Raw genomic sequence first — 27801 nt, 5'->3', positions numbered from 1 at the left:
ATTTGCACGGTTTGTTATCTTTCCTCTTTTAAGTTTGAGAAAGTTGCTTTCGACAAACCTGTTATGATGGAAGGCGTAGGAGTTGTGGAGGAAAATTCGACCGTAGTAGTATCCGTTGTATCTAGTGACGTAGATACATCATTTGTGATATCTGTTGAATAGATTGCAGAAGTAGCTTCTGTTACTCTTTATGAACAGAAACATTCAAGTTTGTTAGCATTTTTTACTGTTTTGGTTGCCTCAAGATTCGACTAGTTTTTTACTCAATGATAAGAAACTTATCGATGCATTATTTGTGATATCTGTTGAAAAGCTTGTAGGAGTGTGTTTTTTTAGACGGCGAAATTTGTTTTTCATTTTTGTCTACTTTTTAGATGATGTTTCTTGAAGTTTATTTTGAACTGCTAATATTATTGTAGTTCCCATTTTTGTTATTTCTCCCCGTGTAGATCCACTTCACTCCCCTAAAGAAGTGCTCTGTGCTGATTTATCAGAAATTGAAATAAGGCCTACTTATTTTTTACTACTTCAAAGTAGACGAATTTTGTTTTAATACTATCACCCATCACTATAGATATATTCCCATACGGTATGCAGTATTAGGTGCGGTTAGTATGAACTGTCTTGCCGGAGATTTCATATCGTTGCTAGAAGTGAAATCGTTTGTACATCCGCTGGATGCTTGTATCATTTGCCAATTACAGCCCAGTAACGGGATACTGTTGAGATAGCTTTATGAAATAAAGCTAGTCACGTTTGAGAAGTTTTGTGGTCTATGGTCTATAATGTGCAAGATTTTTTGTGTATCTCAATGCACGCATTTGATAATGACCATAACGCTTACCCTGGAAATTCTATAAAAAAAAATATAGAAAAATAAACTTAACCTAAACCGTGATTCTGAGATATACTGATAGAACCGTTGTTGTGAACTCATGTACCATATTGACGATGAAAATGGTCAACGTAGCATCCTTGCTTTAAACACAAAGTGAGGGTTTGGGTTGTGTAATGTGTTGAAAGATAATGTAAACGTTGTGACTGTTGACCTTATAGACATACCTGTTGTTACGGGAGTTGAAGATAACGGAGTCGAAACAACAGTGGAATGTGATTTAGACGGGGTTGTTACATCTGTTGAATATAACGGCGACATCTCAAATGTTGACTGTCGCTCGGATGACGTTGCGACGTATGTTGTATGTAACCGCTTTGTCGTAACTGTTGAGGATTTATCGTCTGTAAAAATGCCAGTTGTTGCCTCTGATGAATATATATCAGAGCTGGCCACTGTTGACTGTGATTTATATAATGTTGTGACGTCCTTTGTTACTTCCGTTGAAGGTAATGGAGGTGTCGCAGCTGTCGAACGAAGTTCGGATGGAGTTGTTACATCTGTAGTGACCTCTGGCGCTATTTCAGTTGTGAGCGTTTCTGTGGTGCGAGAAGATTCTGTAGTGTCGGCATTTGATGGTGTTGTAGCTGATAAAAATGTTTAAAAAAGAACATGTTGGAAAACGACGTTAGGACCTGTCAGATAAATAACAAACAAAAATAGAATTTGAAATAAACATTGATTTTTGCGACTTTGAGTAAAATTGGATTTTGTCAGTGTAGCAAGCTATATACTTGTTATGAATTAACTATGTAACCATTTTAGGCAGGTTATGTGTCAAACATCAATTGTGACATTATTTTGCGAATGACAGCGATCTTGTTGACGTACCCAAAGCCAAATGATACATTTTTAGCCTGGAGAACTTGATTTCTCACTGATTCGATGAAGTGTCAACAGAGTGTTACCACTTAATATGCTTTTGTTTTCACTGCTATTGTTGATACTGTCTAACATATACTAGGAATAATCACGTAATATACTAATGCAAAACACGATTCATTTTCGGCGAGATTACACTCTGGATCTATTTCTGAATAGTGTCATGTATTCAAATTCTTTGGTGACTAAATGTCGACAGGTGAACCGTTGGTTATATTTTAAGTAATTCATGCCAGAAGGTGAAGTCAAAATGCCTTATATTTTACTTCCTTAATGCAGTGTTAACGAGTTATATGCTTGATTAAAAGATTTGGAAATGTAATCAAATTATTTGGACTGCAAGAGAATTAATTTATCAACTTGATCAGATATGTTGTTGGTACTCTCTACAATGAAGTATCAGTAAACCAAAGATGCCATTCGATTCATGCATTTTCATACACTTCTGTCTAATAGATTGCTTTTATAATATAAGAGAAAATCAGACATTCGTTATATTTTATTTGTATGTTTATTAAAAGATTCGATAGTCAAACCAATGGTGAATTGCATTTGCACTTAGATCTTAATGTCAGTAATATATTAAAAGCTATAAAAATATCACAAAGGTTTTAAATACTATGCACTTCCGGGTTTCTATTAGATAAGGAGCTAACGGTGGTGGCACGATTTGGTATTGGTTATAATCCCAAATGAAAAACATAAACTGTCACAGGTAACCATACTCAATTATGCAAATTATAACTGATATTTTAACTCAAACTCTCACCTTTATTTCTTGGGTTACTTTCAAATTTATATCTGTGGAAAGTATATGACTGTTGTACTTTTACTTCACACGGAATCAATACGGCAGCATACTGTAATATTCATTCATTCATAACTAACATGAAGTTTTTGGTTATAAAGTCATTACAATTAAATACTTAAAAGAATAAATAATAACCTTAATTTTCAAACGCGATCACAAAAAAAAATTAAAAAAGATAATGGGTCGTCAGAGAAGCAGGTTTGAAGTCACACAGGGCGAATGCATCCAGTCTATGATTTTATATTCATCAATTTATAGCTGTGGATGTTACGGGACCTTGGATTGATTGAAGGATTTCATACAGTTCATTTTGGTTATTAAACCAGGGAGTTGTATAGAAACAACTCCCTGATTAAATTGTTTTAGTGCCTGGTTATATTAGTAACATGTGCTGTATTAAAGACTGCTTTTCTATTGTTAAAGCAGTACGTTCGTTAAAGCAGCATTTTGCGTTGGGTCGCTTTTTTCCACCTTTTTAACATGTGCATCGATTTTTTTACATGTATCAATCATAAAACAGTCAACTAAGATACCATCCAAGTTTCACCCTGCCAAGAGCGTTAATTAGCGAGTAATTAACGATTTATGTCGATAACGAGTAAGAGTGTCCACGACAAAGTTTTCATTTCTCCAAATCTACTAGTTTGAATTCCACCAATCAGTGAATAGTATGTTTATTCATGAGCCGTTGCTTAAAATAGATTCATTCACAACAACCCGAAAAAAGTTGCGTGTGCGTGGGTATCACAGACATACCAACTCCCTGGAAATACAATGTACAAACTAAAGCATTGCATTGTAGTACGTATCGATATACTGGGTTGCTTTCGACTCCGGCAAAGTGAAAACTTATTCTATCATGGAAGCGAACTTAGAGAAGCGCGCAAAAGGAAAATACAAGAGTTTGAAGAACCTTACTTCACCGGAAAAGAGAAAGTGGCGGAAGACTCAAAAGCAAAGGTATGAAGCCACCCGTATTCACCTAGGGAATCAAGTAGAAAGATGGACCGAACTGAAGGAGAAGTTGGGGCTGAAGAACGACACGGAGGTCGCTCGATATTTGCTAGATAGGTGAGTAATCTCTTCCTTGCTACGACATAAAAGTTCTAGAATTCATTGAATCTAAGGCATAGCTGCAAATTCTTGATTGGTGAAACAAGAAAAGAATATCAAACTGCCGGTGTATTCATACGACTTCGTTACTAGACCTAAGCCTTTGGCCTAGGCTACGCCTGCCTAACCCGACTTTAGAACGTGAACAGAGCATTTTAGGTTTAGTATTTGCTGTTACGACCGTTTATGCTTGAACGTTTATACGCACGCTCGACAACGGAATGAATTTCTACCAAAAAGTGTTTGGTTATTGACTCCTAACCGTGAGTATCAACATAGGGAATCATAGCAAGAACAAAGAGAAGGGAAATGTAACAATAAAGGTCTTTATTCATGAAACCACCCTGTTGATAAGCAGCATTGCATAATGAATGCACAGTAACTCTTGTGGTCAAGGATATCATTCAAGAGATTGAGTCTCTCTTTATGTGGTTTGAGATTGTACACTACAGTATGTTTACAGTCTTGTCATCATTGTCAGCTCTAAACAGGATGTTGTGGCCATTCATTGTTGCTTTGTACCCTTTTCCCCATTTGTTTAATAAGCCTGGTTAATTTCAAGCTTGTGAAAGTTGTAATAGTGGTTTAAGATTTATTATTTTCAGTTTTGAGAAAGCATGACAATATACTGTAATAGAATTTACCATGGAAGAACGAAGCAGTGTCCCATTAAGCTGACTGTATATTCCAAGTTATTCAACAAATCCCATATCCTAATATCTTTGTTCCAGTTATAAATACATCCTCCCTCGCAGCGGCTTCAACAGTGATATCTACAACTAATCAGCAATTTGAGCGGCAAGACAAAACAACAAAGTCACTTACTCACAAATATCTTTATTATATCTGTGTTAATAGCTTGCTGAAGCAATCTCTTCATAGATACATCTCATTGCATTATGTTTTAGATATTGTGATATAGTTAAGACAAGTGCACTTGCTTGTATTGTTCTAATATGTCACACAAAAGCTGAATTAACCCAACAATAAATGATAACAAGGAAATCAAATTTCATGATGTAAAAATTACACACTCCAGTTAAAATGATTTATTGTGGTGCTTGATTTTGCCAGACTTTTCTTTGAATTCTCTAATGTATTACTCATATACATCAATATATTGCTTTCGCTGCAGTTTTATCTGTACATGTATTTTTATTTTCAGAGTTGACTCTGCATACTCTCCTTGCAAAACACCAAACATAGGCCTGATGACATCAACACCTGTGTCAAGTATGTCTGCTTCAAGTGAAGATGCACTGCCAGCTACAACACCATTTCTATCTGGAGAAACATCATCCGCTGACCAACTTAAGTATGCATGTTTGGATAGTTATGAAAAAAGCAGAAACCTTTCTTGAACATTTTGCAGTTTATGTGGTGCTGCAATCAAGTACCTAAGCCTTGTCAAGTTATACCCGAAGGCGGTGTGGTTCAGTCTCCCACATTTCAAATTTTCGGGTCCATGTATTCCTTTTTCAATAACCTGGTGTCCCTGGTTTTGTATTTTCAACTCCTTTGGGGTCACTCATTACGACAGATATTCACATTTACATGCATTGCTTTTACATATCTTGCTTGTGTAACAAAACAGTTTCAAATGCTTTCATATGCAAACGTCTTAGCCCTGGGTCAAGCTTTTCACAGTAAGACTGTGACTTTTACACCCAAAAAATATATGGATATAAAAATGTTACCTTAGATGATTCCAATATGTGTCAGAGAATTTAAATTATTATTACTTTTTTTTCAGTTTAAGTTTTGACTACACTGATGTTGGGGACTACATCATTCCACATGATACCCCAGGCTCATTTGACAGGGACTCTGACCCTGACTGGGATTCTGGTGAAGAAGATGCCGACTCCTCTGACATGAGTGTTGATCTCAACGTTAGGTATGTCTGCTTCTTGACTTCAGCCTCAAATCTTATATATATCCGCTCCTTTTTGTTGGAATAAAAGAGAATCAGGGCTAAATTAATGCCTTTATTAAATGCACATGTCAATTTTATTTTTCTCTTACAGTCATCCAGAACAACCAGCAGATTTGGACCTGGACACCATTCTTTCCTTTGCAGAGACTGATCAGTCTGAAGATGAGGATGTAGATGATGGGACAGGTTCTGAGGCATGTGCAGAAGATACTCTATTCATTACTTACAAGGAGTCCCTTTTGCAACTACTAAAGGATTGTAGACCTAAGTCTTGGTTAGAGAATCTTGCCAGTCTCCTCCGCAAGAGGTCACAAAATTGTCGGAACTGCTGTTGGTGTGAAATGGGTTCGTTTCAGTTTCTATTTGGCATTTTGTCAGTCCAGATTTGGCTACTATATTTAAGTTATCCCTCAATTTAAATTATTTCTCACCAAAGGCAAATAGCATCTTTGCCTTGGAGGTGACACTTGCTTATAGACAAGATAGCTAAAAAAGTAAACATTACTTGAACTTGGTATATGTGTAACCCTTGGTGAGTTGGTGATCCTTAGTAAGTTTCATGGATGTCGAAGGTCATTTGAGGTCAAAATTAGACAACTCTGTAAATACTGTATCATAAAACTGAAACTTCACTTGGTACGTCTTTAGTGCATGGTCAGTAGATGATCCCTTTTGTTTTTCATGGAGATCAAAGGGCAACTGAGGTCAGAGTCCCTAAACCTTGTGAACATGATATCTCAAGCAGGTAAAGTTGCTTGACCTTCAAAAAAAAACTTGGTACTACTGTAGCCCTCAGTAGTTAGAGGCTTATTTGCTTGTTAATTTGTTTGTTAATAATTTTTTATATATATTTAGTTCTAACTTATTTGATTACTACTTCTTTTGTCTCTTTTCCAGATTTGTGCTCATGGACACGTGAGCAAGATATGGCATTCTCAGCCAAAGCTTAAAGGGAATAATGCGGGAGACATAGCAGTCTCAGCTGCAGTTATACTGTCTGGAAATAACTACGCAAAAATCAAAATGATGTTTAGGTTTATGAACCTTGGTATGTGCCACTCTGCTCTCCACAGTTATAGCCAGAGGACTTACACCTTTCCGGCAATTGAGGCACACTGGAAGCAGCTTTAGACTGAGCTATTACTTGCAAGGAAAGGGAAAACAGTAGTTATCGCTGGTAAGTCGTGTAATTAATATTTTACAGCCCTGCATGTCAGGGGCATATATAATGGCAATTTTTTCATGATGTACATAATTTTACTGTTTAGATATGTGTTCATGATTATGTGGTACTTCTTCAACAGGTGACGGAAGGAACGACAGTCCTGGGCACTGTGCACAATACTGCACCTACAGTGTAATGGATTACGAAACCTGCGATATACTGGACATTCAGGTTGTTGACAAGAGGAAACTGACTTAAAGTCGACCAACATGGAAAAAATTGCTTTCTTACGAGCACTGGAGACGCTAGAGAAGATCGATGTAAAGGTTGAGGAAGTAGTGACAGATGCTCACCCACAAATTAAATCTTACCTAAGTAAGCAATTGATGTACTTTCGTAGGCTTGTTGATGGCACAATATTTTTCATGTGTGTGTGTATGTTCACATATACTTGTCTTATGACTGGTTGTACTAAACTCAAGGAAAAATTATATTGCTTTGTAAGCTTTCATTTAGAATAATGTTCATTTGCAGATTTTTAAATTCTTTATCATACTGAGTTACCAAGACACAGATTCCATTGTCACCCACATGGTATATTTGAAGTTTTTCTTTTCTGTCTACTGTACAGAGGGTCTTGAAGGAACCGCTCATTCGTTTGACGTTTGGCATGGGGCAAAAAATATTGGCAAGAAATTGAGTGAGGTAAGTCCGATTGCCTTGTGTTTCATATGTTAACATGATTATTTTTTCTCTTTTGATCTAAAAATAATGTACCTTAAACACATCCTGTTGTTACCTGTTTTCTCTTCAGGCAGCAAAAAAGGCAAGGAACAGGCCACTCATGCCATGGATAAGTGACATAACAAGGCACTTTTGGTACTGCTCACAGCATGCAGATGGAAGTGCAGACAAATTTTTTGTAAGTTAAATATGTTCTTGTGACTTAATAATATTACATTCAAAACATGCACTTCAGTCATAATCATTTTAACTAAGTTAGGCAGCCAGTATAAATACTTCTCCTTCTTGTGATGGAATTCTGCTATACTTTCTATTTCACTTTTATCCTTGTCATGTCATGATCTCTTCTTTCCTTTTAAGGCAAACTGGAGAGGAATTCTTCACCACGTTGTTGGAGATCATGAATGGGCTCTAGGTGATGGAGTTAGTCCAGCATGTTGCCAGCATGGACCTTTACCAGCTAGTCAGAAGGACCTTGAACCAGACTCTCCTCATAGGCGTAGGAGCCTAATTTGATTTGGGGGGGCTGTAACGACTTGCCCGAAATATATAACCAAATTTTTCGCGCGCTACGCGCGCGTTCAACATGTCAATGTGCATATCACATATAGTCGTTAATTGGTTATTACATTCACATGCCACTAACCGATGAATACTATATGATATGCACATTAAGATGTTGAACGCGCGTAGCGCGCGAAAAATTTTGGTTATATTTTCCGTGTTATTACCCTTCCATATTGGTTTTAATTATTGGGGAAGTCGTTACAATAATAACGATAATAACAATATCAGTTTAACTATTGAAAAACACATTGCAGATTACTCTTCTTTCAGTAGGTGCCCGAAAAATTCTCAACATATTGCCCGAATTTTCACACAAAAAATTGAAAACACACTGCAAATTTTTCTTCTTTCAGTAGGTGCCCGAAAAATTCTCAGCATATTGCCCGAATTTTCACACAAAAAATTGAAAAACACAACTGCAAATTTTTCTTCTTTCAGTAGGTGCCCGAAAAATTCTCAGCATATTGCCCGAATTTTCACCAAAAATTTTGGTTGGGGGCTGCAGCCCCCCCCCCCAGCCCCCCTGCCTCCTACGCCTATGACTCTCCTGCACATGCAGCACTGAGAGAGATTGTGCTTGACATGAATCTTATAAGAAACATCAAATACTACACGAAGTTCAGGTACTGGTTTTGGTGCACAAATCTTGAATATATGTTACCCTTTTGTTAGGATATTGGTAGATATCTTGCACATGCCCTGCCACGTGGTGAAGTCATCAATGATGAGCAGCTAGAAGTATGAAAATACTTTCAGGCTAGTTGCAGTGGAAATTTCTCCTTAAATTATGGAATATTCCTTCATATCACTTTCAGACACACATCAGCACTAGAAAATTTCCAGAGCCATGTGCTAGTTTATGCTGCCAAGCGGTTTGCCTATGGGTAAGTATGTTGTCCAAGATTTTGAATTCTGCTCATTTGTTATGAAATCTCATTGAAATCATGTAATAATCATGTATGAAATCATGTAATGTTTCAATTCCTACATTTTTTTTCAGCCCTCCTTCGTATAAGGCTAGAAATTTGTTAGCTGGTATCGACTACCAACACCACAAAGGAAGACGACAAGCAGAAAAAGATGGGGAACCTGTCTAAGTTACATACTGTACTATCATCACATCACTTTCCTTTATTAAGGCCTTTATTGGACCTGTGTCCCAGTCATGCAAAAAAAAAACCTACAAGTACATTCCAGAACTAATGAAAGATGTATTTAGAAGGAGGCTCATTGATAATAAGTCCCAACGAAGTCATGTGGTTTTGGCAGAAGATGACCCCAGGCGCATCTCCGGGACTATACGCCCAAACCAACCACCATCTGTCCATCAACTTCTTGAAAATCACAAGAGCAGGATGGAAGCAAGTTCATCTCTTTAATCTTAGCTATCACTCAAATGTTTTATTTTTTTCAGGTTGGGGTGGGGGGGGGGGGCTGGCTAGGGGAATTGTTACATGTTGTTGTAATGGACGAATATGGTTCCCAAAGCTTATGCTCAAATGTTATGGGAAATAAATGCACTGTGGTTCTACTGTACCATAGTTTGTTACGAATCTGTCATTATTTGTAATAAGAGTATGTAATATATGTACAGGAAAAATTATGAGAATACTGAGATGTGACCAGCATTGCATTCTCGGCCGTTCTTGGCCTAAAGTTAATGTAATATATCACCATGTTAAATCGTTCAGCTCCCACCCCCCCCCCCTCCTGATTTTTGCAGATTTTCGCATATGCTCTCATTTTGAACCATTTTACCTCCCCCAAGAAAAAATCACCTTCCTGTGCATGCAGTGTGTTACAACTGTATGACAGCAAAGCTCCCCTTAATTAGGAATCTTCAAAGGATTTTCATTGTGTAACCTTCATGACCTGAACTCAACTTTGATCTCCACCAAAAACAATAAGCTTCTTGTCCTTATGTTTTTACACTTTACTACCACATATGTCATCTGTCCTGACTTCTCTCCTTGAGATAGTATGTTAACAAGTTTCACAATTTCAACAATTTTAATCCCAAATGAACTTTGACCCATTCCATAAAAGTAGGCATCTTTATCAGCGATGTAGACTTTTCCTCTCCAGCCTAATGGTAAATTTTGTAACAAAATAGCACAGAAAGCAAAAAACTCAATGCAGTTTATAAATGCTGTTCATATATTTCACATACATAGAAAGGCTGGGCATGCATGTGTGAGAAAAAAATTATGAAAGACCAAAAATACTATATTGTAGTACTACATGTAATGAAAGGCCAATGCAACTTCCAACAACAAATTGATAAGAACTCTTAGAAAAAAGAAAGAAACAAGTAATTAAAAAGAGCAAGGTAACAAATGGTAAAGTATGTTTAAGAAAAAACAGAAGTTTCCATGGAATGTGTCTTCGTAGAGTCAAGGTGAAATCTTCAGCTGTGTAGGATACTAAGTACTGATAAAAGTTCTTAATTTAGGTTTTTTGTGTGTAGACATTTATATGATTTTTGTTATATTAACCTATGGAGATGGTCATCTTAGAAAAATAAACTACTGTTTGAAAGAAGTGAAGGGTGGGTGAGTGAAGCAGTGAAAAACTGTTTTGGATTAAAGTCTTTACAGTATATAAAAAATATGTGATATAAAAATAAAGATGATTTTGGAATGACAGTTTTTGATGGCATAACAAATGAACGATAAAGAAGTGAAAAAATAGTCTGATTAATGGCAAGTATAAAAACATATATGTAAATAAATAGAAAAATGTGACGAAGAAAAATTGAATACCGGCAAGAATAGCTAACAAAGATAAATGAAAACATTAAAGCAATCCACCTGGAATGTACCCAACATAGTTATCATGTGGGTCAGGAAAAGTGGACCTGATCCGCCAGACAACACAACTGGGAACTGCTCTCCTCTTTCTGTTGCCAAGGCGACCATAATGCCACAGTACAAATTGTCTGTATGCAGCATGTCTATTGGCTTTGTTGGGCTCTTCTCCTCTGTTACCGCCACAGATGGCTCTTCTTAGTTCTCGGGCAACACCAAGGACCAAAGGGTCAATCACCACAGTATCAATTTCCTGGAAAATATGACATTGAAATTGTAGAAAGTTATGTCCAATTATTAAAACACCCATTATAGTCTTTCAGTTCTTGTCACTGACGCCATATGCTATAAACTTCTTAAACTGATTGCTGAAAATAACACTTTAGTCACGGAAGGTTATGTCATAACAACATATTTTGTTATCTTGATTTGTAAAAGAAATTTAATTTGTCTATGCTGTCATCACTGAGCACTATTGCTAGCCACAAAGCAAATTTTGGGTTCCAGATAAAACATTAAGAAAACAGTACTGACCGGTCTAAGAGAGAGACAGTTGTCACCTGTCCCTAGACAGCACACCCGTTCCTCTACTGTTGGCATTTCTCTGCACCTCTCACAAGTGCACCAGCCAGGTGAGTCTGGGATTGTCATACGCTGTGGGTGCTGCTGACGTTCCCAAATATCAAAAAAGAGAGCAGGGTAGCTGTTCATCAACTGCAGAACGAGCTCTCGCAGCTGTTCAGAGTCCACTCTGTGTATCATTTCCTGAAAGAGGCCACAAACGTTATGTTGCATTTCAAATGTAATACCCAAAATAACCTTATGACAAAAACTGTAAGCTTATGTTTTTTATGTTCCTATCCTCTCTCAACCACCCCTCCCCCTCCTTCCATGATAAATTATCAGTGACAATTTTACAGTCATGGGCAATTGTCATATTAGTTCACATGGAAAGATGCTCATAACTCGAAAAGTTAATTTCATAGAAGTTAAGAAATAGTATTGGTACCCTTTCCACACCAAACTATTTTTTTTACACACCCAGAGTCTCCGGTGTTTGAGTACATGTTCTTGAGAGGATTTGTAATGAAAGCAAAGAAACATAGTAAATGAGAATATAGCCACTTTATGTACCCTGATATTTTCTGCCCTCTCCTACTGTTGATTAGCAACTTGCTGTCTTGCTGCAGCTGCTGTCAACAGAGGCGTACCTGCACCTCTTCCACCTCGGCCCCTTCCTCCACGGCCTGTACCCCTCCTTCCCCTTCTCCCAGATGTCCTCCTTGATGGTGTTTCTGGAGAATCATCTAATGACTGCTACATTATGAAAGAAGGAAATAAGACAGTTATTTACTTTCCAACTGATAGTGTTTGTTTTTCTTTTAGAGATAACCTTTGGAGCATATTTGCTTCTGATCCATCATAATTCATGGGTCAGACTGACATTCCTGAAGCCTAGCTAACATTAAATCTAACTACTCACTGCACTAAACGACATTCATTTTAACTAAGCAAATATTCGCAAACGTCACTACACTACGTTAAGTTCGTCGTGATATGGGTTTGTTGTTAGGCCTAAAGTTACCCTAACATCGGTACAGTACAGTAGTTTGGTCACACATGTGTATAGGCATAGTCTAGTGTATACCGCGATCTAGCGATCGCGGAAAACGGAGAGTACATCTGCAAAGATGAAGAATTTTCCGACAGTGTTGGTAAATGATAGGAACTTACATTGGTATTTCTTGTTTCCATGCTAAGGGTGAGCAAATTTCTTCTTGCGAAATTCTTCTTTTGCAGTAGCGAATATCAGCACACTGTCTTTGCGAGATGGACAAGCCTGGTAACGATGTAGATGTATAGACTGAAGTAACGTTATGTAGCCTGCCTACACTATCTGTCGCTTCGCGATGCCTTGCAATCAGCTGATCATTGTTTATTATTTACCACGTTATGCAATAACGTTCATAGTGTTTAAATATACATTTACTGAGATCCTAACGGAAAAGACCTTCGAGAAAAACAACGTTGAAAGTTCTAAATTTTGCGACTTTTATTCCACGATTTGAAGTTAGAGTTGAATAGATAAGCTTATTATGTATGTCGTTATGGCATGGTGGGGTCAATGAGGTTGAGAAAATCCTGGGAAAATGACGCAAAGTGCTGCTTTAAGGAGATACAGTTTAGCCGCAGGCACGGCAATGAAGGGGAAAGGTGGGTTTGTAGGAGTATGTACTCAATGTAGTACCTTTCTGCACCCCCTCTTATCCATCTAGAAATACACTCCTGTATAAATCAGCTGGATCATTTGCACCAGAAATGAGAGTTCAAGACAATCAAATGATTGAAACTGGTCGAGTTTAATGGTCAGTAAAATGATCGCGGAAAGGTTCAGAGGAAATATAAATGTGACTTACAAAGGTTAAAAATAGTCATGGTACAAAAATAGAGTTATATGGATATAATAATAACAACTATTTTTGAAATAGAAGGAGATAGGAGAGATATGTCACTGCTTACCATAGATGCATGAATCGACTTCAATCGTTCCGTTAGAACATTCTGATACTACTGTATCCGTGTTTAGTCCTTTTTCACATTCGATAGCTACATTTGTGCCATCAGTGATTCGTGCAAAAGACTCTTCACTGAAAATGTAACCAATCGGAAGAGAGCAATCCGCTGTAACAGACAAAGACAGTAAAACAAATTAAAGTGATTAGTGATATTTGTCACCAAGGAGAACGGGATGCGTTTAGTGTCAGAGAACTTTCCGAGGGTAGGGAATCAATGCGCCTCTCCAAGCGTGGTACGCATCATCTGAAAAATCACATCGGTATCATATTTGTATTAATTCCAGCTTATACCCAACCCGTCGTTCTGCCAACGCTTTTGCAGACAACCTACTTACAGGACTTTCTTTTAATAGCCAAAAAAAAAAAATGATATTCTACTTATCCATCCATACATCCATCTATTTCTACATCCATCTATTCATACATCCATCTGTTCATTCATTCATCTATTTATTTATTCATTCATCGCATTCATGTATTCATGCATACATGTATTCTTTCCTTTATTCCTTCCTACATTCATCAATTAATTCACGAATTCATTCATTCATCCATGCATTCATTCATTCATACATGCATTCATTCATTTATTTTATCATTACTTAATTCGGGAACAATTTTCGCATTACATAAATAATTACTTTGAAATATTGAGATTGCAGAACTGTAACTACAATAATGTACCATAAATGTACCGATAAATTTAGTATAATAAATGAGATGAAAAAACGATATTATTTATTTATATGAAAACGATAGTGAATAGTTTTGTTTCGCGTTCGCTGAACCAAATCATAAATGGTATGTCACCACGGCAAGTTATAAAGTCCCTATATTACAATCTGTAAATTATGGTCTGCAATATAAAGGTTTTATGGATTGGTAAAAGCGTGTGTGGATAGCACCATAAACACGGTCTTAGGCCTATACAATCGTTGTAAAGCCCATATACGCATATTACAATCTATTAATCATGATCTGCAATAAACCGGTTTTATGGCTTGTGTAAACGGGTAGCAGCATTACCACAGTCGTAGCTTTTAAGCTTTTGAGCTTTTGCGCTTTCAAGTGACAATTTGCTTTCTCAAATCCACGTCGCATGTCCCTCTGCCCTTTGAACTTTTATGCAGCAACCCCCCCCCATCCCCCTCCCGAAAGACAAACAAACGAAATACCCACGTCCACTTGGAATGGAAAGCACATATACGTCTGGTATCACTCATGACGTCATTCTTTACGCGTTCGTCATAATGACATAAACCTTAATCCTCTAAAAACGACATTCATCTTTTGCAAGTCACACGTATAGGTATCATCACCGGCATATATTGCAAAGCACTGATCAAAGTCTCGCACATATGACATAGGTGTTCAAGCAGTCAGTCAACCATCATTTAAGTTTCAAGAGTCATCGTCACCTTACCCAACACTAAAGGCAAACATTAGTCCTATATGCAAATACAGTTGATATATTTCAATGCTCGAAATCCTGGAAAGACTTACAGAAAGATCGAATTGAATCCGCGCATGACATAGCAAACATTCATTACTATTCTTCTTTTTTTTGTGGTTATCTCGCTAAGAGGATAATGACAGGAAGTAAATATTGCCTAATATCCTTGAGAATTTAAGTCAACTTATATATATATTGACACGGATTTAAATATATACAGATCTTTATCCTTGTAAAGTAGCAATCACGTACCATTGAAATGTTTGTTTTTTAATGCATAGAATAAAACTTTACATTTTACAGGGCATGTTCGTTTACGTTCAAACAGATGTCCAGTACCTTTTGCCCGACCATTTCAGTCATTAAAGGGTGTGAAGACTCGCGCAAAAAGAAACGTCTAATGCCGGTAATTTGACCTAGTTTCGGATGAGGTGTAACAGAATAGTGTTAAACACCACCATCGATCCCAGAAAATACACACACAGTTTGCTACCGTCGGTAATTAGACACTTGTGTACAGTCAGTACATACAGCTGCGGTCAATACCCACAGCAAAGTATACAAATGATACAGCGATGGACATCTCAGGTCCAGCTAAAGATAACAATTAAGGTATCACGTTTCCTTATCGTCTGCATTTTGTAGCGACGCGAACAAAACGTCACTTGCAAGCAACAGAAAGTTAACTTTTTCAGATGGCCGCACGCGGTTTGGGGCGAGTCTTCAATGCCTTTAAGTTTTGATGATTACTTGCCAGTTGGCTATGCTGGTGGACCCGGTGGTAGAACTGTTTTTTGACCGGGTGTCCAGATCATCGTCTCAGTCGATCTGTTCCTGCGCGCTTATATAGTTGTATGTATAGCTGTATGTAAACCACTGTGCTAACCTATATATACAGGTCTGCATACCTACCTTTATACTTGTACACATATACCTGTATACATATGTGCATGTATGCAAAACTACAAGGGCGTAGGAACCGGGGGCTGGGGGGGGGGCGCCAGCCCACCAGTGAAAAATATGGGGGGGCGGAAGTATCATTCCGCCCCCCCCGCTTCGCAAGTTAGAAAACCCCTTTTTCATTTCCAAATGAGAAAAAAGTCTCATTTGGAGCACCAAATTGCATCTAAGGCCAGGTGAAAATGCAAAATTATTTACAAAATGGAGTGGGTGCATGTTGAAGTGTGCTATATTGCACCAAATTGCATCTGAGGCCACCTGGAAATGCAAAAAAAAATTCCAAATTTCCATTTTCTTAGACCCCTCCCCCAGGCCGGCCATCAGTCTTCAGCCCCCCCCCCTCAAAAGTACCTTCCTACGCCACTGCATACCTATGAACACAACTGCATACATACCAGCCTGCATACCTGCATGCCAGCCCGCAAACATGATAGTCTGCATACCAACATGCATGTATACCTGAATACATACCTGCATACCCTATCAGTGTGCATACCAACATTCATACCCACGTGCATACTAGTGTGAATACCTGCATGCCTACCTTCATGCATACTGGTCTGTATATCAAGATGCATACCTGCATGCATAACGGAATGCATACCTGCATGCATACTAGTCTGCATATTTACATGCATACATTCATGCATACTAGTCTGCATACCAGCATGCATAGCTGCATGCACACCTGAATACATACCTGCATACCCTACCAGTGTGTATACCAATATTCATACCTACATGCATACTAGTGTGAATACCTGCATGCATACCTGCGTGCATACCAGTAAAAAATTATGTTTAGCACCAAATAAATATTTTTTAAACTGTCAAAGCATTTAAATTTTGTTGTCATTTTGTGGATTTTCTGGCGGTTCTGGTAGCAGAATACATTCTTTTTAACCCTGTTTTGTAGAAAAATGTTGTGTTTTTCTTTGCATTCATTAAGTGAAAATATAACCATTACATATAGTTTACAATGGACTGAAGTAATTCTTGTTCCAAGCTAAGGAAATCTCTTTAAAAGACACAGTAAACACAGACACATTAAAATTACGTAGAATAACTATATGGACGAAAAGTGTGTAGATTTCAAAGGCTTAATTTATTCTGACTATTGTATTTTACGTTTGGCCGTCACCCAAACCAAGACAAAATAATGTTCAAATATATATTGCATATGTCACTGGTAAATCTTTGACCCAACTTTTTCTTTCCTAGTGCGATTTAGGGGTAAGAACCAATGGCAATCGATGGGGCCAGGGTTACTATTATTATAGGTTGCTATCGAAATAGCGGTGCGTAAGGAAACATCGATATAGAGTAAAGTTGTTTTCAATTATATACGGATTGCATTGTTTTCAGCTAACATTTAGTTCTAAAGTGCTTCACAACAGGGGATTTGGTCCCCCGGCCGGGACTTTACGTTCTGCTATACAGTAGTGTAAGATATTGTTTTTGGACCCTCATGATAAATTTGCGTTAGTACTCTGATGCCCTAGGTACGAGGAGTCCGTTGCCAGAAAGGAAAAGGCTCTCAGAGTCAGCACGCAGAGAAAGGAGAGACTTCAACATGATGACAAAACAGATCTCTTTTAAATTTTCCTTGATTAGTATATTCAGGACTGATTTGTTGGAAAAAAGATTAAATATAATTTTATTTTCCGGCCAATTATTCCATGCACTCTCAATCAATATGATCACGAGAGTCCTTTTTCCTTCCTAACTTACAAGTCTCCGAGAAGAATTTTTAGCAAGCTGCCATGCTTTAAACATAACCATGCTCCATTATAATATGTTTCGTAAAGAAATTTTGAAGTGCTCTGATTGGCTCAATGGGAATAATTCCTGATACATTGAAGACACACTAATATCTTGTAATGAATATTCATCACAACAATATAATAATATGATTGGTTAGTATTTATATCGTGTCATTCGTCGCACCTATAATATAGAGTGTGGGCAAATATCACAAGCGCCGACCGGAATTTGCATTGCGAAACATTCCTTATTAGGGAGGGTGATCAAATCAAAGCAGCCTGATATATATTACATGACAGTGGGCGTACTGTTAGTCAATTAGGAGCTATATTACCAAATCACAGGCGCAAATTTCTTTCAGATTATGCATTATATATTGCGAGTATTGGTGTTTACTATAGTAGTTCTTGCCACGCTAGTGACACATGTTCGTAACTTACAACACGCAAATTATCTCTGAGATAGTTTAGATCTCATTAAATTGAAACCAACCGATCGAATACTTAAAAAAAAGTTACATGTCTATGAAAAGAGCTCGAAATTCACTTTTCTGGATGCGATTTTAATATATGTCTTTATCAGTGTACGTACAGGTACAATAGAACGTTAAGTTCAGGATACCCGTTACACGCGGCGGTCACGTCAAATAGGTTTGCAATGTGTGGCTAAGTCATCGATTTCAACCACATATATACCTAGATGTATACTATACTACATTATTTAGCGACTGCTGGGCGATTGAATTAACTTCTACATGATTTCACTTAGCATGATATTAATGGACACACAATACGCTACGTCACAGAAATTATTTGCAGTTGATTGGGCAAAGTACCATCCAATTAATTGACAGTACAGAAACAAAACTTGATATTGGATCCCTACCTAGATTCCTAACAAAGATTCCTAAAAGATTATTCTTTCAAATATCTGATCTGGTATTTATTTATTTGAGCAAATTTCTTACCGTTACATTCAAATATATCGTGGTCTTCCCATACACCGTCATTACATGTGACCTTTGCGGTACCAACACTGGTGTAGTTTTCAGGGCAGGAATACACCACGTAGTCACCATCTTGGATAACATTAGTTGAATCTCCATTAGGATCTACTGCGATGACGTTATATCCAGCGTCGGTATAACACGGATCTGGAAATCAAATGCAAAGCGTAAACGGCTAGTATTGCTTTTGATTTATGTTTACAGAATAATAGTTACATTTTGTGAAACATTTAATCTTCAGTAAAATTGGGGAATCATTAAAGTATTGTGCAAAGATATTGACTGATTAGAAAGAGGAAGTTGATTTACTTACATTTTATTTAATACTCTATGCCCAAGTTTGTACAAAGTCCTAATTTTCCAAACACAAGTTTTAATCACTTTTTAAATAGATGAAGAATAAATATGTATTTATGTAACCCTTTGGTGTGTGAAAAGTGGTAGGTACGAGCGGGGCATTGCCCAACCTCGATTGTCTGAAACGGTTTAAATATTCAATAGGGATATTTAACATTCTGTCAGGGGAGAGTTACACAACTTCTCCAGGTCTTCGTTGCCCTAGCTAAACCAGTCGGGAAGGGGGATTAGAATTTTCCATACCCCCTTTCCCGCCCGCCTTATAAATCCCATGCACGCCAATGGATGGTAATGTTAGTCTTTTGTTTGACTTATTAAGTCCAAAATGTTGACAATTTCCAATTTCGTTTTAGAAATGACGATTACTTTAATAATATGGAACAGTGTCTGAGTGATGCAATACTGCAGGCCGAATGAATGCGTTGAGTAGTCGTCATATCATGAAAATTTAACAGCCTGGGTGGGGTGTCTTAGCTTCAATTAACCCTCAGTACAGAGAACTGCGCCCTCTAATTCTGCCAACACCACGTGTACGAAACCTTCACAAATTTCAGGACAGAAATATTGTGTCCCTCCTTAAATTGTTGTCTTTCTCCCACAATGAATTGACGATGCTTCTGACACATAAATCGTTTTATCACGAGCCTGTATACTTTAGATTTGATATTATTGCAGATCAAACTCATGACGGTGAACTAAGCGACCATATACACCTATTCAATGGCTGATTTTTTATAGGTAATATATGCGACAGAAATTTGCTTACATTATGGTTAAACCTGATAAGATATAAGCCCTGGAGCGTATAGAGTTCCTAACGATAGGTGGCTGCATGGTTTCATATATTGAGACTCATTCTTAGTGTCGAATATGTATGGTGCACTTTGATAAACGGGACGAAAACTGATGAAACTGTCTCAGTCGGAAATTGACATTCCAGAATGTCTACACACCAGATCTTTGTTCACATGTCACATGTATAATAATGTTGCAGACATAACGTAAACTGAATAATTAATATTTGCTTAGCATCAGCATATTTTTTAAACGGAGTGACGGACTATGACATACATTTCGACTGGTTTAGTGACCCTGCAGCCCTGGGGCCTTGAAATCAAGGGTCGTATTAAACACCTCGAACGAAACTATTCTAGTAGCCTTTCGCGATCATGACACAAATTGGATTCTTCGATACCTTTTGTCCCAGCGGCGCACCGGTTCTGAACCTCTATGCCGGTATAGGTCGATCGATATTTTGGTTTTGTTTTTTTCCAAAACACAGAAAAACTGTTATCCAGTATTTTCTACTTGTATGCTAATTTAATGGATGTTTTTGGAACAAATTGCAATTTTTTTTTTATCCTAGTTAAACCAGCCATCATACCTACGAAGGGCACAAGTGTGTTTGCAGTTAAAGGTTAGTTATCACTCCAGGCTGTTTTTCTATACCACTTCATTTTTTTATTGAGAAATGACCCTTTAATCATCTGAGGCCTATAAGTTAAAGCGGCTTTACCGCTTAGTCTAACAAACATAACATTAGGTTATTTCCTATAGGTAGCAATGTTAAAACTCAGTTGGAAAACATAAGACTTTAATGGCCTCAAATAACACTTATACCATTCATAACAAGTTTTTCAAGGACAACTGGTGCTTAATGCTGTCTATAAGTCTGCTATGTTGTTTAGTGAAGTTAAATGAACATGTTTTGGTCGAGCTATTAGAATTATATATAAGAAGGATTCACATTAAGGACTGCACTGAGGTGCTAACGTCATTTTAATGTCAATTTAGCCTTAAAGTACGGTAGCATTCCGAAAATTGTAGTATAGTTTTAAGCTGAATATCTTAAAAAGCAGAATAGGTAGGGAAACATTTATAGCACTCAATTATTGCACTTCTGTATTTTTGAGGGGGGGGGGGTGGAGGATAGGGTACATTATCCTAAGATTAAACTATTGCCTAAAGTCATCGTTTTATATGTGAGCTTTAGTGAGTTAGTAATATGATGACCTAGCTTTCTGAGTTTCACGTGGGAGCCAAAAAAAGAAGTCTTAGATGTTCATTTACGGACTATACAAAGCCAACACAAATCGACTATATTTTAATTACTGGAATCTTTCTCACAGCAACAACAAAGTGAACCTACTTCTGACACTACTGAACCAAAAATTGAGGATATTTGTGTGGCCGTTTCGTGCCTTCTTATGCAGTCTTGCTGGGTGTGTATGTAATCGTGAAAACTCTTATGATTGGAGAGGAAGTAATATCACATTCTGAATTTACTTTTTAACCGACGTTTGTCATTTAATTTTTACAGTACATGATCATAGGAGTACATCACTTTTTCATGTATGGAATATTGTTAAGATTAATAATATTAAAACAAATCATTTACTACTTATATTATTACCTACATTAAGAAATGATAAGTTTTAATGATATATATATATATATATATATATATATATATATACATATACACATATATATATACATATTTACACATATTTTAGGTTTACAATGCATAATAAAATGTTCTTCACATACCGTAACAGTCAAGTTCGTAGAGAGCTTCATCCCAATTGCTATCTAAATTACACCAATATGTAGCACCAACCGAAGAGATTCTAGCATCGGGATTTACACAGCTACAGTCATCAAATTTAGACCAGTGTCCGTAGCATGGCGGATTGTTGGTATTAAAAGGAGTAATATCGCAAACGACTGAATCATTTTTGTAACGTGATTCTAGTAAACACTCATTACTGCTATCACACGCTGTCAAAAAATAAAAAGAATAAAAAGAAAGGATAACATGATTGATGTTTGTCTTACGAGATGATGAGGGAATTGGGGGCTTGCAAGTGTTTTCGGAGGGAAGTGGAAGGGCCATTTGATTGTGGATCTAGGAGTTTGGTGGGGACGGGCTAATTCCTCTCCTGAAATGAATTTAGAACTTACAATTACCTAAAAAACACAATTTTGCTTCGAACAATGTACATATATAGTAGAAACTATTAGCAGGCTTTGGGTTGTCATTGCTTCCCTTTTACCTATCTTGTCATTCTATATGCAACGCTATTTCGATGATATATTCGGTATCTAACGGGCTATGTCTCCCGGGCCCCTCATTCGGAGAAAAAATCATGCAATCCCAAAGGTGGGGTAGGGTTGGGGTTGCATGCATGGTCGCATGATTGGCTTTATAATACGACACCCTTTCACAATAACCTATAAAGTTGCATCCAATCACACATACATTTAGCGTGATATGAAGAGAGAGAATTGTGAATAAATAGAAGACCCTGGTTCGATTCCCAGCTGTAGAAACTGACAGTGTCTTCACTGCTCCGGATGTTTCATATAATTGTGTTTCATATGCATGGCGAGAATTTTCATTCTTGCATTCTATACATTTGGTGTTTATGTATACTTTTCTGTTTACATCTTTTTATTTATGCAAAACAAGGGAGACAAATCTGAATTATATAAAATAAGATATTGAAATGCAAACAAATATTTAAGGTGAAATGTGTTTCAACGACAAATTCTATAGCGAACATGTTGTAAACCAAAGTGACATCAAAATCGAGATTTTTGTGAACAGCAGACTTAATTTTCAACGAAAACAATAATATTAATAATAATACTAATATTAGTAATCATGAAAATAATTAACAGAATATGGAAAGAAAGAAAAAAAAATCACTTACACTGAGCGTGTACAAATCCATGGAAGAAAAATCCAAACAAGAATATAACACGGCAAACGCTATATTTGGTGAGGAGCGGACTAAAGATTCCCAAGAATGTTGAAAACGTAAAAAAATAAAAACAGGGATTAATAAATATTTCAGCCATTCGTTTATAGAATTAAAGTGGAAAACTTTGTGAAAAAAAAGAGAAGAAAATGCGTGTCCGTTACTGGTAAATAGAACTCCTCTACATTGTTTCAATGTAAGCCAAGCGCTAGCAAGAGGGACAATTTTTTTTCTTAATAACTTAAACCTCTCAACCCGCTGTTAGCCGGTAAACTGACTGGCTTTACTTTAGCAAATTGGGATCCACCATGGACAAATAAAATCTTATCTTCATATGGACTTTGAACCTTTGCTGTAACTAGCCTATGATTCTGAATGTTTTCTTGACAGTGATTTTCAGAGCAGCGTGTTCGTTTCGAGATGTCTGTTTTAATGCAGTCGACCGAGTAATTATGACGTTAAAGATAAAGCAATAATAAAGAAGCATGAACAGAATTTATATTTTAATAATTCAATTCTGTATGTTAAAATGTAGTCAGAGCGGGACGTGTTAGAAAACCTTCCAAAAGTCAGCTCACGACTCAAAATATTTATATATTTAGAACTTTTACAGACTCATAGCACACTTACAAAGCTTACTAGTCGTATCAGCGATACAGTTATCGACTGCCAGCTAAATGCACCATTCTACGAGGACAAGAACAAAACATTGGAGCAAATGGTCGGATTGAATAAAAAAATCTCACTAAACCTAGATGGATCGATATGCAGGGTATAGGCCGATAAGATGGTCAAGCTTAGGACCTTATAGCATCCACATACCAGGTCTGTGCAAGATTGTGTCAAGATTGTTTTCCCCGGACCGGATTGAAAACTGTTGTGGCCGGAATTGCCCCGAGGGCGCGAAAATCCCCTTTTTTTGGAGCAATTTGAGTGAAATTAGAGGGTAGCGAATAACCAGAATTTTTAAAATTCTCCTAACAGTTATGACCATTGTGATCATTTATATTTATAAAAAATTAGAGATGAAATTTAAGAAAGCAAAAAAAACAAAAAAAAACAAAACATGATACTAAGAAATCAAGTTAGTATAAATTAAATGTTGAGTGTTAACGGCGCTTTTGTGTATACTATTACCAAATAACTTCGGTCTTGTGCTATTACGTGACAGACTGCGCCACTCGCAATATTTGATTAAGGATTGGATATGTTGACCAATGAAGATTAAGTACCAAAGCCACTTGAGAGAGGTGTTACTGAAGTAGCATGTTTCAATATATTTAGGCCAATCTTGAACGTTGAAGTGCTATATATATACGGATGTCGTCGAAAGACGTTGTGTGATGTAATGCGGCTTGTTACAGTCACCGACGCGTGTGTTTAGAGCTCTCATAAAGTTTTACGTGGAAAATATGCAATTTTACATGGTCACTAGTTTAATCGAATGACTTAGTGATGGATGGGTGTTTTGAACATGGGTGTAAATATCGTGTTTGGCATTTCAGTATACATCTTGAGTCATCTGTTAACATCTGATAACATATTTTAAATGTGGTAGGCAATAATGACAGAATTATCAATTGCGTTTTTTAATATTCGTGTAATATCTTGTGACGAACAAAACAATACAGTACCAGGTTATACCGCAAGTAAAATCAGGCGATATCCACACTTTTAGTTTGAATTAGAACTATTGTTTTGACTTTACACTGTCAAATGAGTGGTACATACTTTACTGAAAGTAGCTATATTGTATCACTACTGCACCAGTATTAGTACAACATTTTATTTTTCAGACTGATTATAAAGGTATCATTCCAAATATACCGTCGCCATGGAAGACACAACTTAAATTAAGTTGGGGATTGAAACAAACTGCAAATGGTTTGTTCCAAAATACCTGGTTTTCATATCCTGGCTAAGAAAGAATCCGGATAAGAGCGGGCGAGTACTTATGTGCGTGGTGCGGGTGTGCGCACGCGCACGCACGCATTTTTTTTTTGTACTTGTACGGAACCACAATCCAAACTCTGGACATAAAATCGGTGTGCTTGTTAGTAGACTACTGCTATTTAAACGCTTTTAATGTTTTCTTCTGCTGCTTTCTTCTTTAATATTACAGAGGGAGGAAACGAAATTGCTGGAACAGCTGGTCGTTTACAGGAAGCAGGACATAGTCTGAACATAAGGATGAATTGATTTCATGAGATGTCCTCTTCAGGGACGCAACCACGTATATTTCCTTCAGCAATCAGCCTTTCAACCCATTAGTTGTTCTAATATATTTTGGGAGGTGGGCTGTGTGGGACTGGGTGGGGCGAGGAGCTGGAGGACCGCAATCAATAATTTCAGACTTTACATGTATATAATTTACATTCTGAAAATCATGTAGAGGTCAAAATCAAATTTACTTTCATATGTATTCAAACATTTTAAGCATCTTGGTGAATTTTGCATTCAGTTCGAAATAAACACAGATTGTATAATCAACTTGTGAAATTGAAACATGTTTCGTAGTGACAATAAAATGTTTTGTTTTGAGTTAGTTTTTCACTCTATAGTTTGCCATTGGACTGGATAGGATTTTAACACTATCTCATAGGGTTGTGGATTGAACAACACAGACGTTAATGTATTCATATTAAGACACAATGTACTTCTTCTATGACATCATACCTATTGCTTTAAGCCTATATATTGGTACACATGACAAATTCAAATGTTGTTATATTGAAAACAGGCACATAGAGTATTGCAACTTTCACCAGGATAATCATAATATGTTCCTCTTTCATCAGTCAAAATATAGCTTTTTCACTGGGACGTTCCGAGTAAGCACTTCTCGTGATTGTAATGACGGTAATGTACCCGCCGTACCAGCAGTGACATAAATCTATATACATACAACTGGTTACTCTGCCGGCGGTTTTGGCTATCATTGCGAATAATATTTATGTTACAACTGCTTAGTTTTCGTTTGAATTTATTTGTGTTGTTAGGACGGACCATCGAAATATCTGTTTGTATTGGAGGGTATCATCCCCAAAAGGGATATAATTTGTGTGGGATTTATTAGGCCTGTATATACGTTATGTTGGAATTTAATTACTTTAGTTGAGTGTGTGAAGGGTGGGTTGGTTAAAGCCACCAGTTTTATGACATGAGATATTCAAGAAACCGATTCAGCAAAAATATCTTGAACTTTGATATAAATGTAAAACCACGATTTTATTTAGTGTGTACTCTTCCCATGTATACCCATTCCTTCCCTCAAAGTGATGATTTTAATTAGATATAGTGTTCTAAAACACACACATGCACGAAACCATTTTTTCTTCAAATTCCGTCTATGCCATATTCTAAGTGGTATGTATTAATACTGGGATGTGATCCCTACATGGTTTTACGGAGTAGGGCGGGTAATGTGGCTTCAGTCCAACACCTATACAGCGGAGAGAAACGGCTGCGCAAGATTCTACTGCAAGGAATGGTTTGAAAGCTAGAGACAATATACTTGCTGTAAATACCTGTTCCTGATTTTCTATTCTTTCCTTGTTGTTTAATTCTTGGAATGTATAACTACGTTGGATTGAACCTTACTGGTCTAAAGTATTCGATAATGACTATAATCTGGAAATGCAAAGGGAACCCACCCATGGTTGACGTGTTTAATTAGGTCGTATAAAAACAATTAATGGTAAGGATATGCCTGGGCAAAGTCTGCTAAGATAAATATGCATAGCGTGCAGCTTGTCTATTTACCTATAGGCAGCTCCTTATTCTCAAGAGACATTCGGATGGCTGTCATTTCATGATCTCTTCATGTCAGCGGATCAGTAAAAAAAAGTCTTCCTTATACATTCAATTTTTGTAATCTATAAATCATTAGTACAATGAGTATATATATATATATATATATATATATATATATATATATATATATATATATATATATATATATTTATTATTTATTTATTTATTTATTATTTATTTATTATTTATTATACAAAATTTCTATAGCGCCTTATCCAATCAGAAATTGCTCTAAGGCGCTTTACAGTAAAATACAAACAATCATGATATACAAATATATAAATCGATAATGTAAGGTATAAAAAGGGTAGAAAATTTGTTAAATACCATCTGACAATAAATTGTATAAAAGCTGCAAATGTAAAAGCGAAAATGATACAAACAAATTCTTAAAATTTAAAATATATATAAATGTGAAAAATTTTTAATTTTAAAGCTCTATAAACGCAAAATGGAAAATGCGTTGTAATAATGTGACAATATATAGTATAGAAAGCACAGTTAATGGAATGCAGATCTAAATAGAAAGGTTTTGACTACTTTTTTAAATTCATCTATATTTTTGGCACACTTAGCTTCCTCCGATAAACTGTTCCATAATGTCGCAGATGAGTAATCGAAACGCCTGTTTCCGTATGTAATGACAGGTTTGGTAAGTAAGGACTTGGATTCTGAGCGTAGAGATCGAGTAGGCTTGTATTTATGTATTAATTCAGAGAGGTAGATAGGGGCTAAACCATTAAGTGACTTATATGTATATAACAGAATCTTATAATTGAACCTGCAATGAATCGGCAACCAATGTAAGTCACGTAATACGGGTGTAATATGCTCATGTCTACGAGTGCGACTTACAAGCCGTGCAGCGCGGTTCTGAATTCGCTGAAGGCGATCGGTTAGCTTGTGAGGCAGGCCATATAGCAGGGCATTGCAGAAATCCAGTTTTGATGTCACAAGGGCATGGATTAAAGTCTTACATGCATCATCTGAGATATACCTTCTAATTTTGCCAATATTCCGGATCTGCCAATAACAGGACTTACAGATAGAGTCAACTTGATTATCCACGGTAAGATTGTGATCAAGATATACACCTAAATTCTTTACTTTAGGAACTGAACATATGGTGTTAGGTCCCATATTTATATACAAGTCTTGAAAAGCATTACCCTGAAATTTTGGTGAAAA

The 27801-nt window shown here is 36.8% G+C and overlaps 2 protein-coding genes and 1 pseudogene across 2 annotated transcripts; 1 reads left to right on the top strand and 2 right to left on the bottom strand.

The window, feature by feature from the left end:
- Positions 1-14: 14 nt before the first annotated feature.
- LOC139963203 (uncharacterized) lies at positions 15-23000 on the bottom strand. Its single transcript, XM_071963772.1, has 6 exons — positions 22753-23000; positions 21587-21817; positions 18641-18826; positions 13441-13602; positions 1063-1482; positions 15-151 (listed from the first exon to the last, which is right to left on the bottom strand). The coding sequence occupies exons 1-6, from the start codon at positions 22898-22900 to the stop codon at positions 15-17; spliced, it is 1284 nt and encodes a 427-aa protein (XP_071819873.1). The 5' UTR covers positions 22901-23000.
- Positions 3023-9210, top strand: LOC139963144 (uncharacterized; annotated as a pseudogene).
- LOC139963142 (P2X purinoceptor 7-like) lies at positions 10910-12712 on the bottom strand. The gene is made up of 3 exons (XM_071963689.1): positions 12655-12712; positions 11455-11685; positions 10910-11173 (listed from the first exon to the last, which is right to left on the bottom strand). The coding sequence occupies exons 1-3, from the start codon at positions 12673-12675 to the stop codon at positions 10910-10912; spliced, it is 516 nt and encodes a 171-aa protein (XP_071819790.1). The 5' UTR covers positions 12676-12712.
- Positions 23001-27801: the final 4801 nt, after the last annotated feature.

The sequence above is a fragment of the Apostichopus japonicus genome, chromosome 21 (assembly GCF_037975245.1).
Source record: "Apostichopus japonicus isolate 1M-3 chromosome 21, ASM3797524v1, whole genome shotgun sequence".
In the NCBI taxonomy this organism is placed as follows: Eukaryota; Metazoa; Echinodermata; class Holothuroidea; order Aspidochirotida; family Stichopodidae; genus Apostichopus; species Apostichopus japonicus.
Note: the sequence above shows the minus strand (reverse complement) of the source record. Positions and strands in the feature narration are given on the sequence as shown.

What these genes read in the sequence shown, in the direction of transcription:
- LOC139963142 (XM_071963689.1), bottom strand. Translation starts at nt 12,675, where the DNA reads ATGGAAACAAGAAATACCAAT. An exon ending in TGGAAACAAGAAATACCAAT is followed by an intron (nt 11,686 to 12,654) that starts GTAAGTTCCTAT and finishes GGCCTCTTTCAG; the next exon opens with GAAATGATACACAGAGTGGA. An exon ending in ACTGTCTCTCTCTTAGACCG is followed by an intron (nt 11,174 to 11,454) that starts GTCAGTACTGTT and finishes CATATTTTCCAG; the next exon opens with GAAATTGATACTGTGGTGAT.
- LOC139963203 (XM_071963772.1), bottom strand. Translation starts at nt 22,900, where the DNA reads ATGGCTGAAATATTTATTAATCCCTGTTTTTATTTTTTTACGTTTTCA. An exon ending in CTACGAACTTGACTGTTACG is followed by an intron (nt 18,827 to 21,586) that starts GTATGTGAAGAA and finishes TTTGATTTCCAG; the next exon opens with ATCCGTGTTATACCGACGCT. An exon ending in AGTCGATTCATGCATCTATG is followed by an intron (nt 1,483 to 13,440) that starts GTAAGCAGTGAC and finishes CATTTTTATCAG; the next exon opens with CTACAACACCATCAAATGCC.